Genomic DNA, 27,263 nt, shown 5'->3' with positions numbered 1-27,263 from the left:
CCTTATTCCCTCATGGGCCTTAGGAATTATGCTGGTAAATCTTCTGATAGAAGTTTTCAGCTATATATTTTAGTTATGGCAAAACAATGCTTTGCAATAGAAAAAATGTTTTGTATGTCAACTTTTGAAAGCTCCAATCAACACCCGTCCCCAAGTACACCTGGAGAAAACTAGTGCAATGAGAGCTAGGTATGTGCATTTACTAAAACTCTACCTCAATATAAAATGGGTACTTTACAACTGCAAAAATCTAAGCCCTGACAGAGAAAGGTTTATTGTGTACAGTGCTGCTAGAATCAGGCACAGCAGTACTCTATGCTTCTGAATGTAAAAGCTCTATTCTTCAGTGAAGTCCTTTTTCTATTAATGAGATTCACCCTAATGGGATCAAAAATTATTTTAAAAGACATTTTCTTGCTGCTTTTCAAGGGCTTTTTTCCAGTCCATTTGGACTGGATATCAAAGATAAGGGGAAATATTTCAATAGCAAGAGCTTTTATAATTAAGCTTTGTAGCCTACATAATGGAGATATGGCCAAATTCAAGTGAAAAATAATTACTGTTTTTCCAGTGCTTGCTTCTGCTGCTGTGCCTCCCTGTCTTCTCCCCCTTCCATTTTCCCCTTCAAAATCACATAATCAGTTGTGCCTTACATATGGAAGACTTGCTCAACACAGCTCTTATCCCCAGGTTTGTATTTTCCCTTGTGGTCTAGGAGAGAAGAGCTGTTCAATCTTAGCTGTGCTCAGACCTCCATTAAGGAGAGCGCCTACAGTTCTCAAAAGGAAGCAGGTGCTTCCTGGAGGGTAAGGACTTCAACAGCTCACTTCGTAGTACCAGCTACGCCTTTAAATATGGGAACAAACAAATTCAAAATAGGGACACTTCTGAGAGACTTTGTAGATGATGCTAAGATGGTCATGATGTTTATTGTTTTCCAGTCTTCAGGAACCTCTCCCAGTCACTGGAGCCTTTCAAAGCTCTCAGTGATTTCAGACAGTGGCTTCAGAAACTTTGGATGTGGCGCACCTGGTTGCATGAACCTGTATGTATTTGCATACATATGTATGTATACACACACCCCCTCCATGTTTGGAAGATGCTACTTATTTTTTATGATCTTTAGCAGAGTCGTTAAGTACATTGATCACCAAAAGAAGTGATCTATAGATTTGGAGAGGAACAGAGGTGCTTGAAGTTGATGCCGCAGCTGGCATTAGGGATATCTTGGGAACATTATGGGAAGGCCTTTGGTTACGAGAACACCAGGAACCTGTTGAGTATTTGGGATTGGAGGAGACAATTTGTACAAAACGAGATTCCCTGGAATAATGTTAATATATATATGTATAATTTTATAATAGAAATGAGCTTCATAACAAAAGACACAACTGTAATATTTTTAAGGCAGATGAATGTTTACCTATTACACAAGATGATGAAGTCTTAATCAATCGCATACGACTGATACTTTTAACTACCGCAGCTGCCTTTCTTTCCTTCGTATTTTCTCCTCATCCACTAATTACCGTCCATGTAATTTCTCCTTGAACTTAGTGCAGGTTTTGCTGCTGACAAATGAATGGCTGGCAACTAGGAACTATTTGGCTTGTTTCTTCATTAAGTTAGATCAACACATGTATGCAGTCAGTTGTTGTGCATCCATTACCCTGTTTGGGAGGCATTGTTTTATATTTTTGCTTTGTGATGTCTTCAGACAGAAAATATTTGCAGGTTTATTGGAGGTCTGCAAAATAACTTCTTGAATTAGTCTGTGAATGCCCAAGTTGAAAAGATCAGTGTGTGCCTGTTCTGTCTGGGAAATAATACTGTTTGTGGAGATGTTGGTGAGAAAGAGTGAAACTTGCCCATTTTTGCTGTGCAATCCAACTTCCTTTTTTTTTTCTCCAAGACACACAAAATGTCCTTATTTTATGGGTAATATAAAACCCAGTTAAGGAACATTCCCCTGCTGTGACAAGAATTGGCACTATGCCTCCATCAATGCTGCTCCCCACTCAAAATGCTGATCTAGAGCATACTGGGGAAGACTGTCTGATTTACTTCTTGGTATACTGGCATGCATAGTTTTAAATTAAACCATTTGAATATGTACAAATATCAATATGATGATCATCCCACAAAAAAATATCAACAGTAAGTTTTGCTCTTTTTAGATGTAGGAGCTGTACAAAGGTTTCATTAAATGATTCCTTTTGCTGAATAATTAGCAATAGCCAAGCTAATATTGGACCTTGTACCATGCAAGAAGAGCAAAGGATTCTTCTGATTTCACTTTAAACAGAGACAAAAAAATAGTATCTGTAAAAAATAGTATTAGGTTCCTTTTTGTCAACCTTATGTACCTAATAAAGCTTCTGTTCCACTCAGTGTAAGTTCAGCCTGTGCCAAGAGATCCACTGGATATTTGAAAGATATTCCTTGTTAATTAACTACTTGCTTGTATCAATGTATTTTTCAGAAGATAAACAATCTTAGCTCTGCAACAGAGGTACACAAAACACTAGAAAAATCAGCTATTAAAGAAAGGACTGTCTATGAAGATGTTGAGTATTTTTTTCTCCTCTCCCTCTGCCGTGACCTTTGACATATTCGCACCTTTCAGTATATTGCAGAAATACCAAATTTGCTGCATATGTGCAAGCTTTTTGGAATTCTCGGGCTGGTGGTGTGAATTACTGCTCTGAAATGTTTTTGAACAGAGCATTCCTTGTGAAAATTTGGCTTGCCATCAAGTGACAAAAAGTTTTTGGTTCTAGCAGGTTATGGATGGACGAGATTTGTTCCTGTGGAGGAAGAGATAATGATCAGCTTACTTACCCTACCCAACACTTCCCTAAATAAGAAGACTGAAGAATTGAGCTGCAATTGGTATGCTCTAGAGCAGGGGTCCTCAAGCTTTTTAACCAGGGGGCTGGCGTGCAGATGAAGTGGCAGGCAGTCATCTGAGGCTGCTTGGTTCCCCCCTCAACCCCCAGCGGGGGTGTGTGTGTGTGTGTCTGTAAATACCGTGGGCCAGATTGAGGACCCTGGGGGGCCGTATCCTGCCCGTGGGCTGTAGTTTGAGGACCCCTGATATAGAGACTTGCATTGTCAGCATCTTTGAGGAGTTCGGTTATAGAGATCTGGCAGATTAAGGTTTATACAGTGCAACAGGGCAGGATTTTCAGGCTGCTCATCAACTTCATTCAGAACTTTTGCAGCTGTTTCTATGTGTGCACTCATTATTATCATATGTTACCACCCTTAAACTTGCTTCCACTATAGTGAATGCCTAGAGAAAAGCCAACTATTTGAAAACTATTTATGATCAGATTATTTCATTTCAGGCTTGCCTAGTTGCAGTGTGAGCCAGTTCTCTATACAGTTGCTCTGAACACATTTTTCTGTTAAGATGCTGATGTTCATTCCCTCTTCAGCATTTCTCTTGTTACCAACTGCTCCAGTTGGTAACCACTTTATTTTAAGATCCTAAACTCTTAATATTCACTCCACATCCTAAAGTGCCAAATGTGTTGATGGTACTAGATAAATAATATTACTGTTTCATTTGTGATATTCCAAATGATTAATGAGCTGACCACAATACAGGGGACATGAAACTGTAATACGTGCTTTTCATTAGTCCCATCAGGATTGCTTCAGATGGCCTTTGATTGTGTCATGAGATTATGTGATCAGCATAGCGGGTATTTCTCAGGCGCCATCCTTAACATTCCCACCTTCCCTTCCCTTAACAGTGGTTCTCATAAAGACTAGTTTTGAAATGCACTGTCTGTCACCTTGAAAGGGGCTCTTCAAGGGAAAGTAAATACAAATTCTAGAGGAAGCTGTGAATGTTTGCCATTAAAAGTAATATAATGGTCCAACATGTATGTTCATTCATGCATATATGTATTCCATCAGTGTGCATTTATGCAATTCAGTTGCACAGAGAAGCTGATTTTCTAGTTCCTGTTAATTTTAGTGATTCATTAGTGGTTAAATTCATGAATAACTAATGTGTGAAGAGGGACTTTCGATGCAAATGCCAGGGAAAATCTGCAAGATTAAACTGTTATCTGGAAGGCATTTTATTTCACTTTCTGCTTGGGATTACCCTGGGTTGATTCTTAGATACTGTTTTTACACTATGAGGGTAAAGGGACTATTTTTCACTCTGAAGCTTTGCCACTCTTTGAGTTATCGGGTCTTTCATACCATCCAAGATAAAAATCATAACCCTTGCAAATTCACTTTGTGTGTTTTATGAACGCCATCTGAGAAGCAACATCTCATTTACAACTGGGACCAGGAGCCAGAGTAATTTCTGTGTCAGCCAGGCATATCTAATAATGCATAAATAACACAAATTGTAAAAATAAGAAAAAAGGTGAGTTAGTTAACCTGAAAAATATTGAGGGTGTTACTGCCATGCTGTGAAGCTCTATGAATACTGCCCTGAGATTGACAGTACTGCCACAAATAATATTTCTCTTCAAAACACATGTAGGCATGCAGGTTTATGCAATGGTATCACTAGGAGCTGTCACCAGCAGCCTTGTCTCCAGTTTAGTTAAGAACCTTCATCTAGGCATTAACATTACAAGCTCTTAATGGAAGTTGTGTGACCTTACTGAGGATGGCTCATAAGCTTGCACTGTTAAAATTTTTGCTGGAGTGAGTCCAGCACTCTTTAGGATTGGGTCCCCATAGCCAAATCATCTGTGTCCAGTGGGAGCTCAGTTTACTGAAGGTGACCGAAGAGGCGTAGGTTCTTCCCGGGCACGCTTGGCCTCTCAGTGCATGGCTGCTGTGTGCTTAAATAAAGAGTTCTGTATTTTGCTTTGTTATGCAGCCAGAGGTTTCTTCCTTCAAGGTCAGTTTAGAATGCTTAGGAATAGGAGATGGCTTGATTTCTGACCATATGCAGGATTATAGAATTAAAAAATTGTGTCTTATCTCTCTCATCACTTACTGCAGAAATCTCCTGTAGCAAGTCAGACACTGAGATGGATGTTTTGACTTTTTTTTTTCCTTTATGAATACTAGAGAAATGGAAAGGAAAATAAAATCTAGAATTAAAATTAAGATCAGTTGCTGAAGTTGAAAGAGATGGCACAATTGTAATGTGTTAGAAGATTGCCTTGTTTTAGAGAAAGTGCTGATTAAGATCAAATTTATCTTGCGTTTACATTTTGATTGGACCTAAACTGAGGGGAGGAGGGGTATATTTCAGACACACTGCAAATGATGCATGCTAATATCCTGTGTTTATTGCCACTTGAAATTACAGCATAGCTTTGAATTGCTGCCAAATCTACAGTTAAAACTCCCTAGTAATCACTGTGATTATTCCAAATCTTCATGGTAATAGTGGAAGGGAAAGTATGATGTACAAGCTACTGTAGCCTAAGCTGTCAGAGTCTCTTTGTCCTTTGCGGTTCAGACTAGGATTCCACCCAGCAGAGGCAATGGTTAGACATGCACATTGGCCAATCAGTCCTGAAAGAGAGATTAAATAAATGGATTTAATGAAGTTATTTTCAGATTTATTTGGCTTTTATATTACCTCTTGCCTCACTAACTTTTCCTGAAATGAGGAAAAGCATAGCTTTTCTTTATTTTTGGAATGTTTTATTTCATATGTTGGCATAGTGTAGTATTTTTCTTTTTTATTAGAAATATTTTTGGCTTTCCTCTCTGTTGATCTATAGCATATCCTATTTTTACTCATTTTCTTTACAATCCATGGGATAGTTTATCTCCTTGAAATAATCTTTTACCTCTGCTTAACTATTGGAAGTTGTAGATTTACATCTGATCTGAATGTTTATGTGTGCATTATTGTTGTTTATTTAGCTGATGGGAAATTAAGAAGTGATGTCAGAGATAAACAGCATAATATAAAGTTATGATTTACTAAAAAAATATTAGAAGAGTCTCATAGGAGGGAGAAATACTCTGTAAAATGTTGTTTGAAAGAGGCTTAAGTGAAATTTAGCTGTGATTAAAATCTGTTCTGGTTTTTGGATACATAATTATTCAAGCAAGTAGTTGTTTATTTTGAGATAAAACCCTCAGCAATCACTGTTAGTCAGCTCTCCAGATAGTATGTCCCAGTTGCATCCCTTCATCAGTTGCTAGGAGGAAGGTTTTCCTATTTGTTCCACTTACAAAGTAAATAAAACTTGTTGTGGAAAGCATTTAATGTGGATACTATATTTGCTTTGGAATATTTTCCTCAATAAGTACTGTTAGCCAGCAGGCAAGTCTGATCACCCAGTGTGTTAGCTGTGGGAGGCAAATCTGAATGCCTGGCACATAATGATCAGTTTAAACTATTGAAATAGAAATCAGAACACTGAGTGAAATTCAAAAATATTTCATTAAATGATTTATGATGTGTATGTGAATAAAAGTATAGTTAGGGACTCTGCCATATATACTTAGATGTCTACAATCTTTAGGCTATATTTTTTCTGATAAATTTAACTTCAAAAAGTCCATGATATTTTTGAGGGACGGCACTAGAAAATATCACAGTGTGTTTGCATTTCATTATAGCTAACATTTTTCTTATTACTTTAGTTTCTAGAATTATGTTCTCTGCAAGCTGCTCTTGGGTCCTCATTATGAAACTTAGCCATGCCTATGCTCAAGGCTCATTAACAGAGAAAAAACACTACCAAATTTATAAACCTTTTTCCTTTATTAATTTGAAGCCAATATTTTTGGAAGTGTAAGATTTATTGGGCCAGAAAAAGAAAGCAAGACAATAGCACTCTAGTCCAGAGACTACTGTTCTGTACAAGTATGGTTCATGCCTTTTCAGGAGTATATGCCATACTGATTTGTTGTCTTATTTGTATACATTTTTAAAAATATTAATAGGAGAGAATGAAGCTAATTATATTTACAGAAAGTGTTATTTGAACTAGAAGACTGTATGCGAACATAATAAGCTTTTTGTATGGAATTACAACCATACTGCTTCTAGTGATAGAGCGTGGAAGGAATTGTACACGCTGCAATCTAAGCATGGGTCTCAGGACCAGCCTCGTGCATGCATTAAAATGCAAGGATGTTCCTAGGCACAAGCTTCCACAGGGACTGTGGAGCTCATATTGCAGCCTTGCTCGTGAAGTTTAGCACAGGACTGGGTCCTTCTTTCTGTGATCTGGTCAGGAACCAACAGGAATAAGCACTCCATTGCTCCCTCAGCATGCATGTAGTTTGGATTCATTCATTTCCAAGAAAAAACTGCATATTTTGAGTCTGAGTTGCAGATGGTAGTGTGGCAAGGAAAGTGCAAATCTCTGTGCTGGGCATAAGCTCTTCTTCATTCCACTTTGCAATGCCAGCAAAAGGACAGGGCAGCACATGATGGTCACATTCAATTTTAGGTTGGTGTCGTGCCTTCTCCAGAAAACATGCCAAGTAAGTGTGTTACAAGAATCTTTGAATACTATATCTAGGCCACCAGCAGCATACTTACAGTGTATATAGTAATAATTTAAACAGATGCTGTCTGAAGAGTTTACCAAGAGACAGGAAGCCATTGGATATTGTAGGAATAAAAGATGGCATTTGTGAAGAGATCACTTATGGAAGCTTTCCAATAAAAATACCAGTTTCCTACTATTGGATAAAGTATATCATTACAAAAAATACAAGATCGTAGCAAGGTTATTGGCTAGTATCTTGCTCTTAGTGACCTTGACACACAGCTAATACAAATAGATTTGGTATAATATATGTTTTAGTGTGGAGTTTCAGTGGTAGACTATGGACTCTAAGTATATGAAATTCCCGCTCTTGTTCAATAATGTTCTTTAATATGTGCCCCCTTTTAGGTATATGAAAGCTATGCAGAAATTAATGCAACTGTGTATGTGCTTCAATTACAAGTGCACATGCTTAAGTAACCTGTCAAATTACAGCATCTACAAATGTTGTATTTATAGTTTCTCCCCTAAAGCCCAACTGCAGTAAAAGCTCAGTCCAGCTGTCATATCTGTGTAATTCATTAGAAATTTCAAATTTTTAACTTCAGCTGTACTCTAAAGAAAAGGGACTACATAAAAATTATACAGTGTTGGCTAATATATTTCCTTCTCTGTATTCACGTTCTTGTAATTCTGTTTGCATAACTTGTTGACATTTATCTCTGTAAGCAATTTACAGTCACTGTATCAGTATTCTGTGGTGTCTTCTGCATCATTTGCTGAATATTCTAAATGCATTCTGATTTCAGGTTGTTGGTTGGTTTTTTTTTAATTGTTTTTGAAGTGTGAGCCAAATAGAGCCCAGCTGGGCTTTGTAAATCCATGTTTTGTTTACAGGCTATCAGTTGATGAAGGCACCTTTTTGAATGCAAACTGAGCCTGTTTGATCTGGAAAGACAATAAAAATGGATCCTTACATTGGCATTTTTGTAACCACGCTATAACATGCTGCCCCAGTAGTGCAAAAGGTGAAGAAGTTGAAAAGAGTGAATTTCTGATTAAATTATGTGGGAAAAATTTCTTTGCTGTTGAAAGTCTGACATGAAGTTCACATGAGGAGACAGCTCAAGCTATTACTGTGTTTGAGTCAAGATATTATTTGGACCTGAGAAGGAAATGCAGATAATTTTTTGGCATATTTTTCTGCATCAGAGTGAACTGCCTTTTTATCAAAAATAAGTCAACAGGAGAATGGTGAAGCAATGGAAAGATGCTATAAACTAATTATTTCTCCTGTGTCATTCTTCTGATATAACTTTAGCAGTGATTATTTTTATGTTTAATATTTATAAAGACAGCATCACTAAGTAAAGTGATGTACTTAAATGGGCATGTTAACATGAGTCATTACTAGTATTAATTCTTTTTTGGTTACCTTGGAGATTTTCTTGTGTGGCCTCATGAGCCTTGCACAAGGACCAAAATCTAAGGCAGTCATTTTGAGTAGTAATGAGGAGAATGATCAAATTGGTGTGATTTGCAAGAGAAGTTATAGAATTTAACATTTGCATATTTGGTCAGGGAATATTAATAGGGTCTTGCAGTCCTTTTCTCTTAGATGCTTTTGAGGTTTGTGCCCAAGAATTGCGATAGGTAAGGTATGTACAAAATCTGACATTTACACAAGAAAAATAGAGCTATGTTGTCTATTACAGAGAAAACAGTTCTCTGAAGATATGTTTTCATTTTTGTTTTTCAGATAATTCTTGTAAGCTCATCCCATAATGACCGTGACCAAAGCCTTTTCATAAGCACGGATGAAGGAGCCACATTCCAGAAACAACCCATCACTTTCTTTGTGGAAACTCTCCTTTTTCATCCAAAAGAAGAAGATAAAGTACTTGCTTACACCAAGGAAGGCAAGGTAATGTTTGAAAATACTGCATTTGCTTGAAATTTAAAAATTACTTTGTTAAGAAGGTATAAAACAGTTCTAATATGCTGATTAGTGCTGGGTTTTATGAAATATCAGTTACCCAAAAGGGAATCATTTAAATATTTATTGTCTTTATGTCCAACTTTGTTTTTACAGTAGTTTCAATCCTGGCATTTTCAGTTCATATAGATATTCGTAATATTTATCCCTCTGCATAATATTGTTAAATAGTACCTCTTAAATGTGTTCCTCCCTAGAAAGTGACCATAAGCAATTGCTCTGTAATTTATAGTGTAGTAGAAAGTTAATGAAGCTGAAATAGTGCCTCCAAAGGCCGTTCATGGGATGTAAAATAAAGTAATATAAAATAAACTGCATAGTTGTGCAGCAGATTTGGGGAATCAGTGAATCTGTAGAAAGGTAAAATTCTTCTCTGTCTTATGTATTTATACCACTTTCTGATTCCGGAGCTGTATTATATTTGTAAATTTTGACCATCTTTCAGATTTTTTCTGGTAAAATTATAAAAGTATTTTTTTCTGCGTGGGTTAGGCGAAGCACTGATGAACGTGCACACAGTCTGTGAGTGTGTAGTTCATCTTTCTTTCACAGCACCAAAACCACAGCTGTAAAGTCACTATGATTCTGGTCCTGGTAGTGGTTTTGACCCATCTTGATCATTACTGCAGTTTTAAACTGAAGTTAGTAAACTCTGGTCCATTTTAATCTTTGTTAGGCTTCACAGAAGGTATATATTTACATGGTGAGATTAGTCAGAGAAAGTTGCTCATGTTGAAGCCAAATACTACACTGATTTCAGTGATACATGAAGTCATCCTTTGGGATATTTTCTGGGATATATAAGTTAATAGCTGATCCCAAAAGAATTCATGTTTACAGGCATTTGCAAATAAGGATAGAACTAAACTAAACTGAAAAAAACCCATAAAAAACCAAACTCAGTCACAGATTGCATTATTTTATTTAGCAGCTTCAATTTGAAATCCTAACATAACGTTCAACATATTTGTAATTATATAAACAAAATAGTTCAGGAAAGCCTGAAATTATGAAAATCCTATAATATGAAAACCTCTTTTTTGAGTTTGACTTTTGTTTCTGATGCTAGATATAATTCCTGAATTCTGTATGGTTACAGAATTGCAGAACCTTTAGGTGTAAGAGTGCAAAGAAGTCTATTGAAGAAGTTGACCAGCACAACAAGTGGGTATAAATATTTGCCAGGAGAAAGGAGAAGACAGAAGCACAAAGTAAAGCATTTCCTTTGTGTTTTGATTAAATATGCATATTAGAGAGATTTTCAGGCATTTTATACTTGGATAATATTCCAAAAGGAGTGATGCCATTGTATGCCACATTTAAAATGTGACTGGACAAAATATTCAGTAAAGAATAGTCCTGCAGTAGTGGCAGAAGGGTTTAGGTAATCTGATGGACTTTGCTCAGGATTTCAATATTACACTAGAAGGAGGCAACCTTAAAGACATACTGGACAAGTCCAACATCTTTACCTGAAATGTGTAGGAATGAAGGGTGCCTTTGGGTCAGTAACCTGCTTCGATTTCGTATACAATGTGATAAATTTGGCCTAGAAGAAAGAGGAGGGTGAGATATGTTGGCAAAGGAGGAGCTGAAAATCAAAATTGCAACTTGACTTAAAAGGTCACCGTACTAAAATCAATGCCCTTGAGAGATAGTCTTGCTCTGAATTTGGCCTATGGAAACAGTATAGTCTAGATTTTTGAGTTAAGTAACTTTACCTTTGCTGGAACAAAGTAGTATCAAGGTGTAATCCAATCTAAAACTCAGGAGAAGCTGTTACCTCCTCTTACTCCAATTATTTCTTACAAAGGCATTTTTGAGAATACAGGGAGTACAGGATCATGTCCTTCATAAATAGCAATCAGCAGGGCTTCTCTGTCTACTGGAACATCACCGCCTTACTCACAACTTCTGATTTGATTTAGGGCTTATCTTATATCGCAAAAAATGAGTTGTTCTTTCATTCAGAATATTAGATTCTGTTTAAATAAAGCTCTAGCCTCTAGCTGACACTATAAATGAATGCAAATCCAGTCAATGTGGTTGGATTAATCCATTTGCTGACTCAAATCTATACTCTCTTTTTCTGGCTACCTCAGTTATAATGAATAACAATCAGCTATTCACTGAGTCTATATAAATACTTCCAGATTTTTTAAAAAGTCGGCAGAGATGCAGTAGATTTTAATTGTTTGTTTGGAAGCTGAAAGGATGAAAAAATGGAAAAACTGAGAAAAGCATTATTTTTTTTTTTAAAGTAATTCCATATGTTTATTACATGTGTGGTAATAAACAGAGTTAAAAGATCTATTAGATGTGTTTGCTGAAGCCAGAGATTTTACCTGTCCACTAATATAATTGTTTTCACCTCATATCTAATCTTGTTTAATAGTGTTGTCATATGTACCTGTTAAAAAAATAAACTTATGGGTAATTTTTTTAATTGAAGGAAGTTGAATGTCTGTTTAACTTAGTTACACATTCTTTTTTATTTATTTCAAATACTGCATCATTTCAAAGTTCCTCTCAGTCTAAATATGCCTTCTTAGCCCTTCTTCATTCTCCCTTACAGTAAGGTTGCCAGGGCTTCCCCCAACACTAACCCAAACTCTTTATTCATAAAGTCCCAGACTTCACTCTTAAATGTGTGTGACGGGAGGTACTTTGGGTTTGGGGGGAGTGTGTGCATGTGTGTTGGGTTTGGGTTGGTCTTTTTTGGCCCCTACTGCACAGGCCTCACTCTTTTAATGCAGGAATCTTCTCTCATTTTCTTCTGAAATTCATCCATGACAAAATTACATCCCTTTGTTCATGTGCCAGTGTTGTCCCTTATCCTAAATAGCTCTTTTCCCCTCCTGCCAGGAACCTCTGATTCCTTGTCTGTCTTTGCAACTTGGACAACAGAGTTAGGGCAGCGCATTAAATGATCATGTCTTCCAGATTTATAGCAGTCTGCTGAGGCAGGTAACTAGTTGAGTAGGTCCACCCTTTTAAAAGATGGTCAAACCAATGGTTATCTCTTCTGTAATGCCTTTGGTGACAGATGTTGGAACAAGTAAGAAGCTTAGGTTCTTCATCCATCACAGTCTAGCCCACTCAAAGCCACATTCCTCTCTCCTCGAGGCTGCTCTAAGCTATATGCTATAAAATACACTGGTTTCAACAAACCCTAACCCACATAATAAAACTGAGATCAGAAAGTCAGCAGACAAATCAGGAGCCTGGCTCTGCAGCCCTGTCATTAACACATTTAGCTCTAAGGGTGAAGACTTTTGGATCTCTGCTCATTTATCTGTGCACTGACTGAGTGAATAATAAAGTAAGTAATCTGAGTCCTTACTGTAGTTTCTTACCCGAGCTGTGGTCTACCTGCTTTAACTGAGTGTGCAGTGGAATAAAGCCCAGTCATTGTGAAGTGCAGAGTAACTGGGAAATATGGTTTATCTTTAATTCAGACTTTAGTAAATTTACCCATAGAGTTGTGCTAAGTTACCTCAGATTTTATCTTTCCATCTTAATGTTGCTGGTTTTCTGTAGTAAAACATAATATATAATCGTGGGGGGTTGTGGTGTTTGGTTTGGTGTTTGGTTTTGGTTTTGGGTTTTTTTTTTTTCGTATGTCAGTGAATCTGTCATTTTAAAACAAAAACATTCCTTACTAGTCCTCATAAGACATTTACCCCCAGAACAATCAGTGACTGAAATGGTGACTTATTCCCACATCAGAGAACAGTTTTACTTGTCTTTTTTTTTTCCATCTTAGAGATAATAAGAGAAAACCCATCATATGTAAATTGGATCAAATAATAAATGCCTGCAAACGGCAGGGGATTTAAATCTGTCTGTTTAGAACTCTCAGATATTTCCTATTTTAATGGGAGGAAACACATGATGAAGGCAAATGCTGAAGGAGGGAGATTTTTGAATAGCTGTTTTATATCCTACTTTATTTTGGAGGAAAACAGCTTTCATCTGCACTCTTGATATCCATCCATATCATTAGCATTTGGTTTTTCACCAGGAGTCTACTGTTCAGAGGGAAGGTGGAGCTCGAGTCTTCCTGCTCCAGGCATCTTCTGCCTCTCTGCTGAGTGACCGTTTCTCATGGGTCACAAACTGGTATCCATGAAGCAAGCGCCTCAGTGCATCTCTCCTCATCAAATCTCTCAAGCATTTCTCCAGTATCTTTTGGTCCTATTCTAGTAGAGACTTAAATACACTGACTTTCTGATTTAAGTATTTTTGATGGAATTAAGGCTTGAAGCATAGAGGGAACATTTGTGCTTGTTCAATCAATGAATGAGAAGAAGAAGAAAAGGGTCCTTTTACCATCTTGTGTAACCATACTGAGATAAAAAAGAATCTGACCCAAAATGAACTGTGATTTGTTTTTGTGATAAACTAGAAGTAATCGTTACTGAGTTTTGTTCATTATAGATTATATTTTAAAAGGTTTTCTCTATGTATGGTTATTATTCTGAAAACCATTGTAGAGAGTTCCTGTTAATGATTTATAAAAAAAGAATTGTATGCAACCTGTCATTTTAATAGTGACATAGGACCTGTCTTTGAAGATGTACAACATTAACAGTTTCCTATCATCTTTTTTTTTTTTTCTTTTTTAGGTTTATGTATCCATGGACTTGGGGAAAAAATGGATCCTTCTGCAGGAACGAGTTTCAAAAGATCATATATTTTGGTAAGCAGTCTGTTATTTTTTTCCAGTAACAAATGAACAGCAAAAGTATTTCATTCTAATCAAGAAAGATGTTTCTTTCAGTATGAGCCTTGTTGTCTTCTGCAGATTGTCAGCATTGCTGTGTCCACTATCAAAATTCATACTCAAGCCAGTGATCGTTCCAAGTGTCAGCACATATAAGGGTTATAGGTCTGGATCTGTGGAGCCCAAGATTTAGAGAGAGTCGTAATGTCCAATGAAATTGCTCTTCGTTTTACTAGTGAAATTGATCTTTAGAAAGGAGAGCAGGTTTTTTTGCTGAGAAAAATCAATAACATTTTTTTAAGAGAGGTTGAATCAAACCTATTAAATGGAGTCATATATAAACTTACATTATTAAGGAAACTGGTGAAAAATATGGTTTTATCAAGTGCACATATATCAAATGATTTCATTTTCAGCTCAAATATTTTGCTCTGTCTCTAAATGTTTAAGTGATTTAAGCAGGTTGACAAAATGTTTGAAAAATAAGTCAATGCCTGATTTTTATACTAATTAAATTGATTTGAAAAGTGTGTAACTTCTTTTACACTAAAATAGATCTTTTGGTAGTGTTTTAAATAATTCTTTATTTAAAAATGGTCAGTTTTCACACTCAATATTTATCTGATTTCTATTGAAAAAGCCAGAGAATTCCCCCTTTCGTGTTCTGCTTCAGTGTGTAACTGCCCACAACTGTTTCATTATTAAAAATTGGTATGTTTTATTACAGGATTAGTCATAATATACTGGACACTTCTGTTCCCTAAATGACTTTTAATTTTAATTTTAGAAGGACTCTGATCCATGTCAGTTGCATAAAGTATAATTGTCCATATGTCTGTGGAGCCATATCTGGCTTTCAGCAGTATTTTGTGGTTTGCTAGTGGTGTTGCCAGTATTGAAATGGGTATACCTCATCTTGGTTGCAAGATTTGCAATGTGTTTGGTATTCATGCTGTGCTCCTCCTAGTTCTTCAAGTAGTTGCTTTTCTCTTGAAATAGGTACTCATCCTGGCCATACATGGAGAAAAACAAAACAAACAAAACCCTGACCTACTTAAACTGCTAGTGTAGAGGTTACAAGCATGCAGAGCTCTTATAGTACCTACAGATACATTGGCCAGGTGCCCAAAATGTAACTTGGCAAGTCCAAAAGTGTGCTGGCATGTGTGCTGCTGCTGCTGAAGTTGGGCAGGGGGAAGATTGTGATCCAGGGCAGGGACACATGCTTAGGTTAAATCCTGTTTGCAAGAGCCAGGTGCACAAGACATAACCTGCCCTGCTGCCCTGTTGCTTTTATCCCTGTAATTATCCCTGGTCATATCAAGGGAGCTTTTTCACACTTTCAAGTGCCTCTTTTAATCTGCAACCTACTTACTGTCCATAGTTTTAAAAGAACAGCTTGTAGTTAAGTTTGTGATAACACCCATCTGAGTTACTCCAGTTTGTCTCAAGATTTTCTGCTGAAATACTTGAGGCAGCCTGACATTTTCTGCTTACTTGCTCCTGCAAAATATAGCCTTATTCGAGAACTTATTTCTATACAGCAGCTGGAGTTTCATAGGCAATACACTTTACAGGTCTCTTAACTACCATGTGAAAGGGTATAATCTTTTAGAAGCAGCGCAGTGGGTCAGAAATGTCATGTTTGCCTTATGAGCAATTTTTCCTTAGTGAGATTATATAGGGCATAAATCAGGAGGGCGTGTGATGCTCTGTCTTTAATCAAAAAATTTTTTAACATGTGTTAGGTCTGAAAACCATCAACATCACTAACAGGCAAGAAAGAACAGTGGAAGCTCTCACTTGAAGACTTGTTTAATGGCGTTTTTCTTATCTAAGTCTAGGTATATTTAGCACACTTGGATTATGAAAAATGTAACATACCACTGAGATATGTGTCAGTTTTGCTCTGACTCAATTTGTCAGTGTTTTTTGTATGTAAGAATTAAAGCCAGCAAGTGCACGTTTAATATTAAGTCTCTATTTTGCTGTGTTTCGGAATCCTTATGTTTCATTATATCATTCAGACACAATCAGGGAAGTGTCCTGGAGCTCCAATAGGAATAACCCCCCTGTATACTTCAAAGTCAAGATTGTTCATGAATGTCACATTCCTCTCAGATAAGAATAATAAATTCTAAGTCTGTACATTTATAACCATTAGAAATATTTTCTAGGTTTTTATTTTCCCCTTTTCTGTATATAGATCATTCTGATTTCTCTCAAGAACTGTATCAGCTAGCAACAGCAAGGATTTGGAAGCAGGCATTTAGTGCCTCATCAGTACCAAATGATCCTTCTCTTAAACTTACATAGGAATAAAGATATATAAATGTATTTTATTTCTAATATCATACGGACATTGCAATATGTGAAGAACGTGCAGCGAGGAGAGGGTTGGACGTGGTGGTTTTCCAGTGGGAGTTTGTCATTATATGAAACTTCTCACTAATTTAGGACCTTCGTCACCCCAGTTATCTAGTTTTATGTGTAGTTTTCAACAGATTTAAGAACATGGGATTTGTTACCTTGACTGCTAGGATGCTAAGTCCAGTATTGTTTTCTTGGCAATATATAACATCTGATGTGTTAAAGATGGGTGAAATGAATTCAAACCAATTGTACACCTCACTATAAATGAGGGCATGTATCTTGCTGATACTGGCTGATTGTGCCAAGAACATTTCAAAGGGCAGATCTTTAGCAAATGTTTCTTCTTTGATTTCAGTCAAGCTTTGCCATTGAAGCTGATAATATAGCCTAAGATTTTTATTGAAGTCTGTTAACTACCAATATTATCAGTCATAATATTTTCCTGTGCTTTGCAAAAATATTTTTTTCTGTGCCTCCAGCAGCAGCCAGATCTTCATGCATTTCCTGGAGAAGCATTTTTTTCTCGTCAATGAAAATCCAAATGTGATTAATTTAATGGGATGTCTTACATATTTATATTAAGGGAAGGTCAGTAAGGACTGAATATTTTAAACTGTTCATTTTCAGATCTTATACTGTAGGTTTATAAGCAATATATTAAAATCTCTTCTAGGCTTTATTTGCTTTTCAAGTGTTCTGGACCATCCCTTAAGTGTCATTGCAGATTTAATGTATGGAATTTGTTTTTTCATTATAGTGGAACTAATGGAAAGAATATTGATATCAGTAGAAAGTGTATACTGCCATCCCTATTTTGGTAACAGAGAATATTTTCTACTCACGTGTGACACAGTGTGTCATTTTCTTACCTCCTCCCAGACATTTTCACAATTTGTTTCATTTATTTCTTTGGAAAGGAAAGTTGACTAATCCTTCATATCAGTTTCTCTTCTCTTAGCATCTTAGGAGGTAAAACTGGCTTCCTAGAGAGGCAGTCGATGCCCCAAGCCTGTCAGTGTTAGAGGCATTTGGACAATGCCATTAACAACAAACTTTAACTTTTGGTCAGCCCTGGAGTGGTCAGGCAGTTGGACTACATGATCATTGTAGGTTCCTTCCAACTGAAAATATTCTATTCTGTTCTAAAAACAAAAGAGCTGTAAGGCTGCAGGTAGATGTGAAGACAGTTGCAAAACAGATACATTCTAGAAATGTATTTATTATTGTTTTCTCATTCAGGTTGAATTGAAAAAATCAAAACATAGGAAAAAACTTCAGAAAATATGGAAAGACTGAATATAAATGCTCTGAAATTGTTAATTGAAAAGCTTTTTTATTTTTTTTAATGCAGAATCTTGAAATGTGGATTTGAGATTAAACAATTAAATACTAAGTCACAGTAATTTTTAAAAATATTATTTTCTATCAACATTTAAAAATATAAATCTTTTCTTTATGTATAAATTCTACCTAGGAAGATTCAAATCACACCCCACCCCACTCCTCCCCCTTTTTTTTTAATGTGAAAAGTTCTAATTTTGAGCTAATTCTTGTGCTTCAAAATTAAAAATCTTTGTTCACTGTGACCAGTTTTACTGCTGCATATAAACTGCAACAGGCCATGTGGTATTGTTCCAATGTGATGATTTCTGTTTAAGGGATGTTAGTTATGGCACCCATACTTTACAAGTACTTTTTGCAGTTCTTGGTGTATTTGTGGGAGGGAATGCAAAAAGATATGACCTATCCTGGCCAAACGTTAAGCACCTACACATCACATGGTAAATAACTAGTTTTATACATCAAGCTCATTTTAACAGAATGGTGTATTATGTTGTAATCCTTAAGAAGAGTAAAGGGCAGTGCAGTTTAGGATTCCTCTAGCTCTGCTGCTATTCTTCTTAGTCCCCAAGGCTTATGCACCAGCTAAGTTGCTTTTGATTTCTCAAAATAGAGTTTAGTAATACATAAGCAAAGAATAGATTGTGAATCAGCTGTCTACAACCAGCACAAATATACCCCAGGACAATAAGACATGAATTGGTAAATATCAGAAAATTAGGCCCAGTACTTTTCATTTATGACTCTGTCTAGAGCTGGGATATGTGGATCCTATGCTATGGGAATCTGTTACTCTTATTTTTAGCTATAGGCTTCCATTTTCATAAGTGGTGAGAACGTTAAAATGAAAAAAAAAAGAAAAAAAAAGAAAAAAAAAAAGATGAGTTTATTTGGGTAGAGCAGTTGTTCTCAGGGGACCAGAGCCCTGTACTCATCATGAAATCCCATATGAGTAATTAATCACATCCATGCCCATTAATGTCAGGTGTAGCAGGTTCCTGGCTATTCAAGTGTCAGGTGAAAGGGGATTTCAATGATATTATGCCCTGAAGGAGAGAGACATGCAAAGAGGATTTCATTGAGCCTTTAACATTGAATTTTGTGTGAAAGGCTTTTGTGTGGGAAGCCATGAGTCAGTGTGGGCAGTCATTCCGATGTTTGAATTAATCACTTGGGGTGGTATTTGTTTCTATTTCTATCTGTGTGCAGACGTATATGGCTGTACTGGGTTTATGTGGCAAGGTTTGGTAGCAGGAGTGTTCAGGGCTTCTGTGAGAAGAGCCCAGGAGCTGCCCCCTTTGTCAGACAGAGCCAGGTCCAGCCGGCTCCAAGACACACCAACCACTGGCCAAAGCTGAGCCCGTGAGTGACAGTGGTGGTTCCTCTGTGATAAAATATTTAATGGTAAAAAAAAGCTGTGCAGCAGCAATGTCAGCCAGGGAGAGGAGTGAGCAAGTGTGCGAGCAGCAGCCCCGCAGACACCCGGTGGGTGCAGGCAGGGCCGGAGGGGCTCCAGGCGCCGGAGCAGAGGTTCCCCCCCAGCCCGCGGTGAAGGCCGCGGCGCGGCCGGCTGTGCCCTCAGCCCATGGAGCCTGCGGGGAGCAGGGACCCACCAGCCGCCTGGGGAGGGCCCCAGGCACGCATGTTGGATGAGTTCATGAAGGACTGTATCCGATGGGTGAGTCCCATGGTGGAGCAGGGAAAGAACATTAGGAGGAAGGAGTGGCAGAGACAGTGTGTGATGAAGTGATGACCACAACCCCTACTTCTCGTCCCCCTGCTCTGCTGATGGTGGAGGAGGTTGAGAATTTGGGAGTGAAGCTGAGCCTGGGAAGAAGGGTGGGGGTTTTGTGGGTTTTGTTTGTTTGTTTGTTTCTCACTATCCTGCTCTGTTATTATTTGGCAATAAATTAAACTAATCCCAAATTCAAGTCCATTTCACCTGTGACAGTAATTGGTGAGCAATGTCCCTGTCCTTATCTTGACCCACGAGCTTTTCATCTATTTTCTCCTCATGTCCTGTTAAGAAGGAGGGGTGATAAAGCAGCTTGCTGGGCACCTGATAGCCAGCCAAGGTCAACCCACAGCAATGACAAACCACTCCAGCTCTGCTGTTTGGATAAATGTGGAAGGAAAAATGTTTTTGTTAAAAAGCATTTAAGCACAGGGAGTAAATAAGTAGCAGCACACACTGGCTGCGTAGGGCATTGACTGAATCATTGAAGGTGGCTCTTTCAAAACAGATATGAAGGTGGCATGGCCTAAAATACAAATCAGTCATAATCAAATGCTTTTAGCTTGTATGAATCAAAGAATAGTTTTGTCACTCTGCGTAACAAGGCTGCTAAGAGTCAATACCATTTTAGGCTACTCGACTTGCTTTCTGAGGTAGGAAGCACCCTTAAGCCAGTTGCCAAATCAGTCAGTATAAACGGGGAAGTTGTTCCCTTTTGGATAAACTTCATATTCAGAGATTATGAGATAAGAAGATTGAGGAGACTCATAAAGTTTCAGATGACCTGTGATTGGAGGCTCCTGCACATCGGTGAGCAGGTTTGTTTTGATTTGGTTTTGTTTTCTGATGTTCTGTTTGAAGATGTCTCTTAATTAATATGCACCCAAATGACCTTCATCAAATATTTAACAATGAAGGGATCCACTGGAGGTAGAGAATATCTATATCTATAGCAGACTCTACTTGAGTAGCATCTGCAAACAACTGCTCCCCTACAAAATGAGCCTGGACTACTGGAAGCAAAAAAGTGTTTCATGCTTGAAGTAAAATATGAACCGTAATTATCATATAAGGGACTTAAGCTTATGATTCACATTGTGAGATGTGTTGTGTTGTATGTCAGTGGTAATTTTTGTTCCTGTGTATTACATAAATATCGAATTTCAGGTGAGTAATGGTGTTTTTCTAATGCTTCATGCAATTAGAGTAGGAAAATACTGGGGCAGTTTATGAAGATAGCTAGCTGAATAACAGGGAACATATTATTAAAATAATGCCAAAGGTCTCATAATTGGAATTCTAAGTTTTTAGAATTTCAACATGGTTATTGAAAAGTATAAAATAACTAATGGCAGTATCATGAAGGACACATTCATACACAGACCAAGGCACATGCAGAGGGCTTGTTAGTTCCCTACATAGCACTGTTTTCATGCTGATGTAATGCTGTTAAGGTCAGTAGAATTACCTGGTGGAGCACTAAAGCAGAGACATGAAGAATTAGCTTATACAACAGCTAATCTTTCAGGAGTACTTTCCTAAAGTCTAAAAAAATATATGCTTAAGAAAGGGCTCTAGTGTCCCTCAGGAGACCAGATTCAGGCCTGAATGGAACTAAGGTACCTTGATTTCCCTCTGATTCTCATTGTGTTTATTAAATGCAGCTTTACTATATAAATGAGGTTAGACATACACAAAGGCTGCACCGGGGCTGAGGCAATTTCACCTCTACACCATCAAAAGGGCCTATCTTGCCACTTTTCTTCCACAGGACTGGTGCTCAACTGCTGGCTTGAGCTGATGAAACAGAAAGCTAATTCCTCCAAAAAGTTCTAAAATTATGGTTTGCAGGACCAGTTCTCCCAAGAGGCTCAACATGGAGTCAGACAAGCACAAGGGAGACGATGGGAGCTTGTGTTCACAGGAAAGGGAAGAAGCGTGTTGAGGCTACTTATATTTACACCACCCTACAATCAAGTTGGGCTATTTAAATTCTGAAGTGGTGTAACCACTCTGTTACATTATCTGAAGTGCTGGCGTGTTGCATTTGCTTTTATCCAGTGTAGTACACTTGGTCAAAAGAGATTTCTTTTCCTAGAAGAAGATTTGTCTGATCTAAAATTAGTCTGAATTTCACTGGAAATTTTAATGGTTGAATGTAAAATTATAAAACAACCCAAACCAGAAAACCCTAAATTCAGTGGTGATACCTCCTTCACCCAAGTAAAGCAAATAAACAAAGAAATGGTCCCAGATTCCTGAAATATGGACATTTTCATTGCAAACTACTGTGAGAAGAAAATTTGGGAAATTCTAATCAAACGACCAAAAAATCCCTGCTGAAATTGAGAAAAATAGAGTACCTGAGAAAGTGCTTGTTCTGTTTGGGAGGGGAAAAAAAAAATGATGCTGAAGTGTCAACTGAAAGGAAGAAGGTGTTGGATTTTCAGGGTCCATTGCATCCGTGCTTTCTAAGACAGAAGAGGTCCTCTGCTAAAGCCGACTGAGGAACAGTAAACTGTGCTTGTGAATGGATGTGTGGACACAATCCTCACATTGGTACAATGCATTTATGTTGTGGTAGTTGTAAGTTTGTAAATGAAATTGCAAAAAAAAAATTGTCTTACATTTCTCCCTCAATATGAAAAAACATAACTGAGCCTTCCTTGTAAGTGGATCATTTACTGTATGTGTTCCTGTATGTACATTATTCGCCCAGCATGTTAAGAAAGTTATATCATATGGGCAGAGGGACCTAGACTGTGTTTAGCCTGCATAGTGTCATACCACTTTTCCTTTGGTTCATGATTAAAGCACAAGTGGAATAACAGTATTGCGCTTTAAAGTACTGTTGGCAGAGGAGTCCACTAAAATGAGTAAATAGTTTATTCTCCTGGGATATACCTTCAGGTTCTCTGCATTAGTTATAGTCTGTTCTGAAGATTTTCTTAGCAGCCATAATAGACGGGGTGTTTTTTTCAATAAGAGAAGGACTATTCCTGAGTGCTCGTAAAGCTGAATCAAGGGATTTCAGAGTTTGGAAACTGCTCTATAGCAGACATTCAAAAGTAGACTTTGAGGGTGTAACATCTTCAGTGAGTAATGCTGTTATAGCTTATTGGTACAATTAGAGTAATGGAAAACACAAAACATTCTTTAAATACTCTGCTTACTTAATTTGTGCCTTTCAGAATGCATAAACTCTGCACTTAAAGGATGCATCTCACCTGTTATACCTGACTTGTATAAAGTTAAAGATCTTTATATACAGTTATATAACAGATACAGTTATAGCTTAATGATCATTTCTTTTGGCAGCCTTGAGTAAGCCAAAGCGTAAGGCTCACATCTTTGCAGGGTCACCTTGAAAATTACAGTTCCCAAGACTGGGATCTGGCAACTTCATTGGGACAGCTGAGGCTGTGAAGGAGAGGCAAGACTGAGGACACGGAATGGGGTGCCTTAATCTGGTAGAGCAATAGAAAGAATTGCTGGTCAAACTGCAGTGTGGAGCTGTCCTCCTAAACCTTCTTTATATTCAATGGATACCATGGGAAGTGATGCAGCTGGTTTAGGAACAGAAGACTTACCTTTTGGAAGTGACTGTTCTCATGGTTAATAAAGGGTAGTTTTAAAAGGAGAGGTAGGGTAAATGTCTGAACTGGGGAAAAGAGGTATTACTGTTTCCTGGCTAGGTTAAAACAAAAACAAAAACAACAACAACAAAAAAAAAAAACCAAAAAAAAAAACCAACCAACCAAAAACCCACCAAACCTTCCTTGTAATTTATTCACATCTACTCAAAAGTCTAAAGAAAAGTAGTCTGGGTTGGAAACTTTCATTTTCTGTGTCCATGCAGTGTTCATTAAAACAGATCAGTTACAACCTCTTGCACTAAAAGATTACACTGGAAACAAGATTAGACGCTACTTGTGCCAGCTGCCACCATTAGGAGGAACATGGTAGAGGTGAGATCATTTTCACTTCTGACCTGTTGAAAGAAAATATGAGAAGGTAGAATATTGACAAATATCTCAAACGGTGCTTATGAAATAATGTGTGCTAAATTATAGATACAAGAAGTTGTTTGGAAAGTGCCCCAAAACTGTCTCTGCATTACTGATACTGATCAGCATATCAGGCTGAATCTCAGAAAATTTCAGCCCTAAAGTTTTTGTTAGTCTGTAGATCAGCTGTATGAGGTACAGCACAAAACATAAAATATTCAGTAAACATCATTTTCTTCCCTCAAAACACTGAATACAGAGTTGATAACAGGTTTGATTTGGTGTTGTGAATATCTAGGAAAAGAGTGCACACACCAAAAAAGATCGCAGATCCTTCCCTCTGCTCATATACACTCTTAATCAGGTCTCAGTGAATATAACGTCTTCTCTGACTTACTGTTTTGCCTCCAAAATGCTAGAATCATTTGTGTTTCAGAGACCAGTTTCTTAGTAAACGCAAGATTATTCCATGCGTTTACTAAAAAAGTCCCACTAGAAGTTTCCTTTGCATCTTATGACTTGGTGGGGGCTCATCCCTCCCCCTCTCCTTACTTCTTTGGGCTGATCATTTATCTTGTTAGGGAAAAACAGCATATGTGATTATTTCTGGTTGTTATGCAGCAGTGGAAATCATCCAGTCTCTTCCCCCTGGCTTGCATTCCCAAGGAGCAACCAATTACTGAGTCTGAGTTTTAACCGCTCCTCATAAATCAATGCTATTAAAATCATTACACAATGATGTAATTTCAATCCAAAGTATAGCTTTATTGCATTTTATTATTAATAATTGTATGAAAATGATCATTTTCTCTTAAGTATTTTAATGGGCTTTTTTAATATCTGCATCCAGCTGCACTTCATCACTCAACGTATCTCCTTTGTGTGTCTTCAACTCCCATCTGCTGACTCGATGGACTCTTATCATGCCAGTGAAGAGCCTTGTGAAGAGCAATATAGCTAGGGGAGCGGGGCTGGATTCTGCTTTGCTTAGTGACAGCACATCAGCTCAGAACTTTCTCTGCAGAATCTGCCTTACTAATGACAACAGAAGGGCCAGAAAAAAAGTGCAGCTAGGGCTGCTGTTCCCAGGTTGGGGTGGAAGCCCTGAGGGCAGAAAACTCACCTTTTGGCTGAGCATGTTTGACTTGAGAGATATTAAGAGAAAATCAGCCTCTATTCCCATTACACCTTTTCAAAGTAAAAACTCACCTTGATCAATTCTGACTGAATTTCCTGCTCAGAATATTCTTCTCAAAATTATTCTTCACTTTCTTCTGTTGTCAAAGTGGAATCTACTCTTCTCTTGAATGTGCTAACCAAACATATATGAATTTGTTTTGGAAGTTGTGTGTCAAGTTTAAGATATTTCTAATAAGAATGGAATGCAAGTCTTTTTTAGCACTAAATCTGCCTTTTAGTCTTGAATGTCAAATGTAATTGTAAAAAGATGCTCTAGCACTTGCTAGGATATATGAGTGTGTGCATATTAGTGTTTATATATGCATAAATATGTATCAATTATAGATTGTGAAATTTTGTTTCCAGTTTTATACCTATTTCTGTTTTTTTCTCCAATTGATCCTATTTGTATGCATATTTTAGTAAAAGAGATTCTAATGAAATTTAAGAACAAACATAATGTCAAGTACAGAAAAAATAGTTTCCATCTAAACATTAATAGAACATTATAGATGGAGTTTATTTTAACTTCACAGCAAAGAATGTTAAAGCTGGTTAGTATGAAATCCTCTCTCTTCTTCCATCTACATAATTGCTATTCTGTAGCTGGCTCTGCATAACGTGATTATATTATGTTCTCAGGGCTGTTGCTGGAGTTGATGGAGACCCTGATTTAGTTCATATGGAAATCCAGGACCCCAGTGGAGGTATGAAAATGGAAATGTTATCAATTGATACCCTAGTGTATAGTAATTTCTCTTTGTTTAGAGAGTACTTTTTGTGTTGTTTTTAAAAGTGGTCAGAAGAGAAACTGCAAATCAGATTCTTTGTTTATCTGTAGTCAGCAAAGCTGTCCTGTTATATTAAAATATAGTATAATTAAAAATTTACTTTTTTCCACTCTAAGACGAATTGACGTCAATATGCTATGCTCTGTTGAAAATATCCATTAATAGTGCAATTTATTCTGGCAGTTAAACATTGAACATTTTTCCTGATCTGCAAATAAAACCAGCAATCCAGAGTTAGGGCAGGATAAGTGTCTGTTAAAGGGAATCGTTGCATGTCTCAGTTCTGCTGCACAAACCACCGTCTCCCAGAATTTCCTCATGTTACAGTATCCAGTGTACTTTGAGACTTCAAAAGGAAAATAAATGAAAAAGCAGATTAGTAGTCAGGATTTGCTGTTCTAAGGAGTCACCATGATTCCAAAAGCTTGTATTAGTTTCTTTTTACCAATTGTACTCTTGAAAAATATTTTAATTCCTTGGATCAGATCATCTCAGTTCCTGTGCAGTCTTAAAAATGAGTTGCTAGAAATGCACAGTTTGATTTTTCCCTGGTCCAGTTGCCTTTCTTCATTTCAGCCCTATTAAAAAAATCAAAGTTACTATGTTAAAATCTGGATGCCAAAGTTTCTAAATCTTTTAGCAGTGAGATTTCTGAGACATGCTGACCCCTACAAAGCCCCATGAGCTGCATTGTTTAGAGATAATGTAAGAAGATTCTTCAGGAGCTGGATGGAAAGATTATTTTTATTTTATTTAACAGAAACAGCAGAAAAACTCTGATGACATATCTCCTGACTGGGTTTTCAACAAACCAACTCTGTACACTTATGTTCAGTACAAGCATCACTATTGATCTTATTGGAAACAGCATCTTTGTACTACTTATCTGATGAAGGACTATAATGCTTGTCAGGTGAATTACGAATAGCTGCAAGATTTTGATGGCCCATTGCTGCACTTGCTCAAATATCCTTGTGGTGATGATTTGGACATAAACAGGAGAACCTGGATTGAGTCTAGCTGCCTATTAAACGGGTGCAGATTTTAAAACAAATATTTGTATCTAGTACGCTGGTTTGGCCTTTTCTAATTAAAAGACATAAAGTGTGGAATGCATTTCCTATCATACTGCAAAAGCAAGGAAGGACATAAGAGTGCATTATTTTCTCTTTTATGCTATATCTGAAGCATGGGGAAAATTAGTAATCTGGACACAGGGTTGTATACATGACATTTTTTCTCACTGCATGTGAGAAAGTCAATCAAGTACTTTGTGTTCAGAAGCTTGTGATGAAGGGTGAACTGTACAAGGGCTTGAATCTAGGAGAAGGTCTTTGGGCCACAGCTTATGTATGATATAATTATTGGCTCTGCTCTCTGATAAGATCAGATTGCATCAAAGATGCAGTGATGCTGTTCTAACAGCGCAGGCAAAGAGGATGTTCCTTGCCCCTTGCTAACTGGAGAGGAAGAGAGAGGCCATAGCTTCCACTGATATAAATCAGTCCAGGCTCTTTCAGCAAGGTACTAACTCTGAATATAGAAGTCCTCCCCCAACAGAGCAGTTCCAATAGTGTGTTAATAGTGTGTTTTAACTAACCTACAGAGCCTTTAGAATTCTGCATACTGTCTATTGAATGGAGTCTGATTCTCCTCTCACTCATCAC

At 37.3% G+C, this 27,263-nt stretch overlaps 1 protein-coding gene across 4 annotated transcripts in view; it reads left to right on the top strand.

Annotated features, from left to right (window-relative positions):
* Window positions 1-27,263, top strand: part of SORCS2 (sortilin related VPS10 domain containing receptor 2) — a 579,012-nt gene that overhangs the window by 446,470 nt on the left and 105,279 nt on the right. For all 4 annotated transcript variants that reach the window (XM_040593442.1, XM_040593423.1, XM_040593433.1 and 1 more), the window contains exons 4-6: window positions 9,208-9,372; window positions 14,073-14,146; window positions 25,448-25,512. In XM_040593442.1, coding sequence (XP_040449376.1) covers window positions 9,208-9,372; window positions 14,073-14,146; window positions 25,448-25,512 — 304 coding nt within the window. The remainder of the gene's footprint in view (window positions 1-9,207; window positions 9,373-14,072; window positions 14,147-25,447; window positions 25,513-27,263) is intronic.

The sequence above is a fragment of the Falco naumanni genome, chromosome 1 (assembly GCF_017639655.2).
Source record: "Falco naumanni isolate bFalNau1 chromosome 1, bFalNau1.pat, whole genome shotgun sequence".
Classification (NCBI taxonomy): domain Eukaryota; kingdom Metazoa; phylum Chordata; class Aves; order Falconiformes; family Falconidae; genus Falco; species Falco naumanni.
The sequence above is the reverse complement of the archived record's forward strand: the minus strand, read 5'-3'. Positions and strand labels throughout refer to the sequence as shown.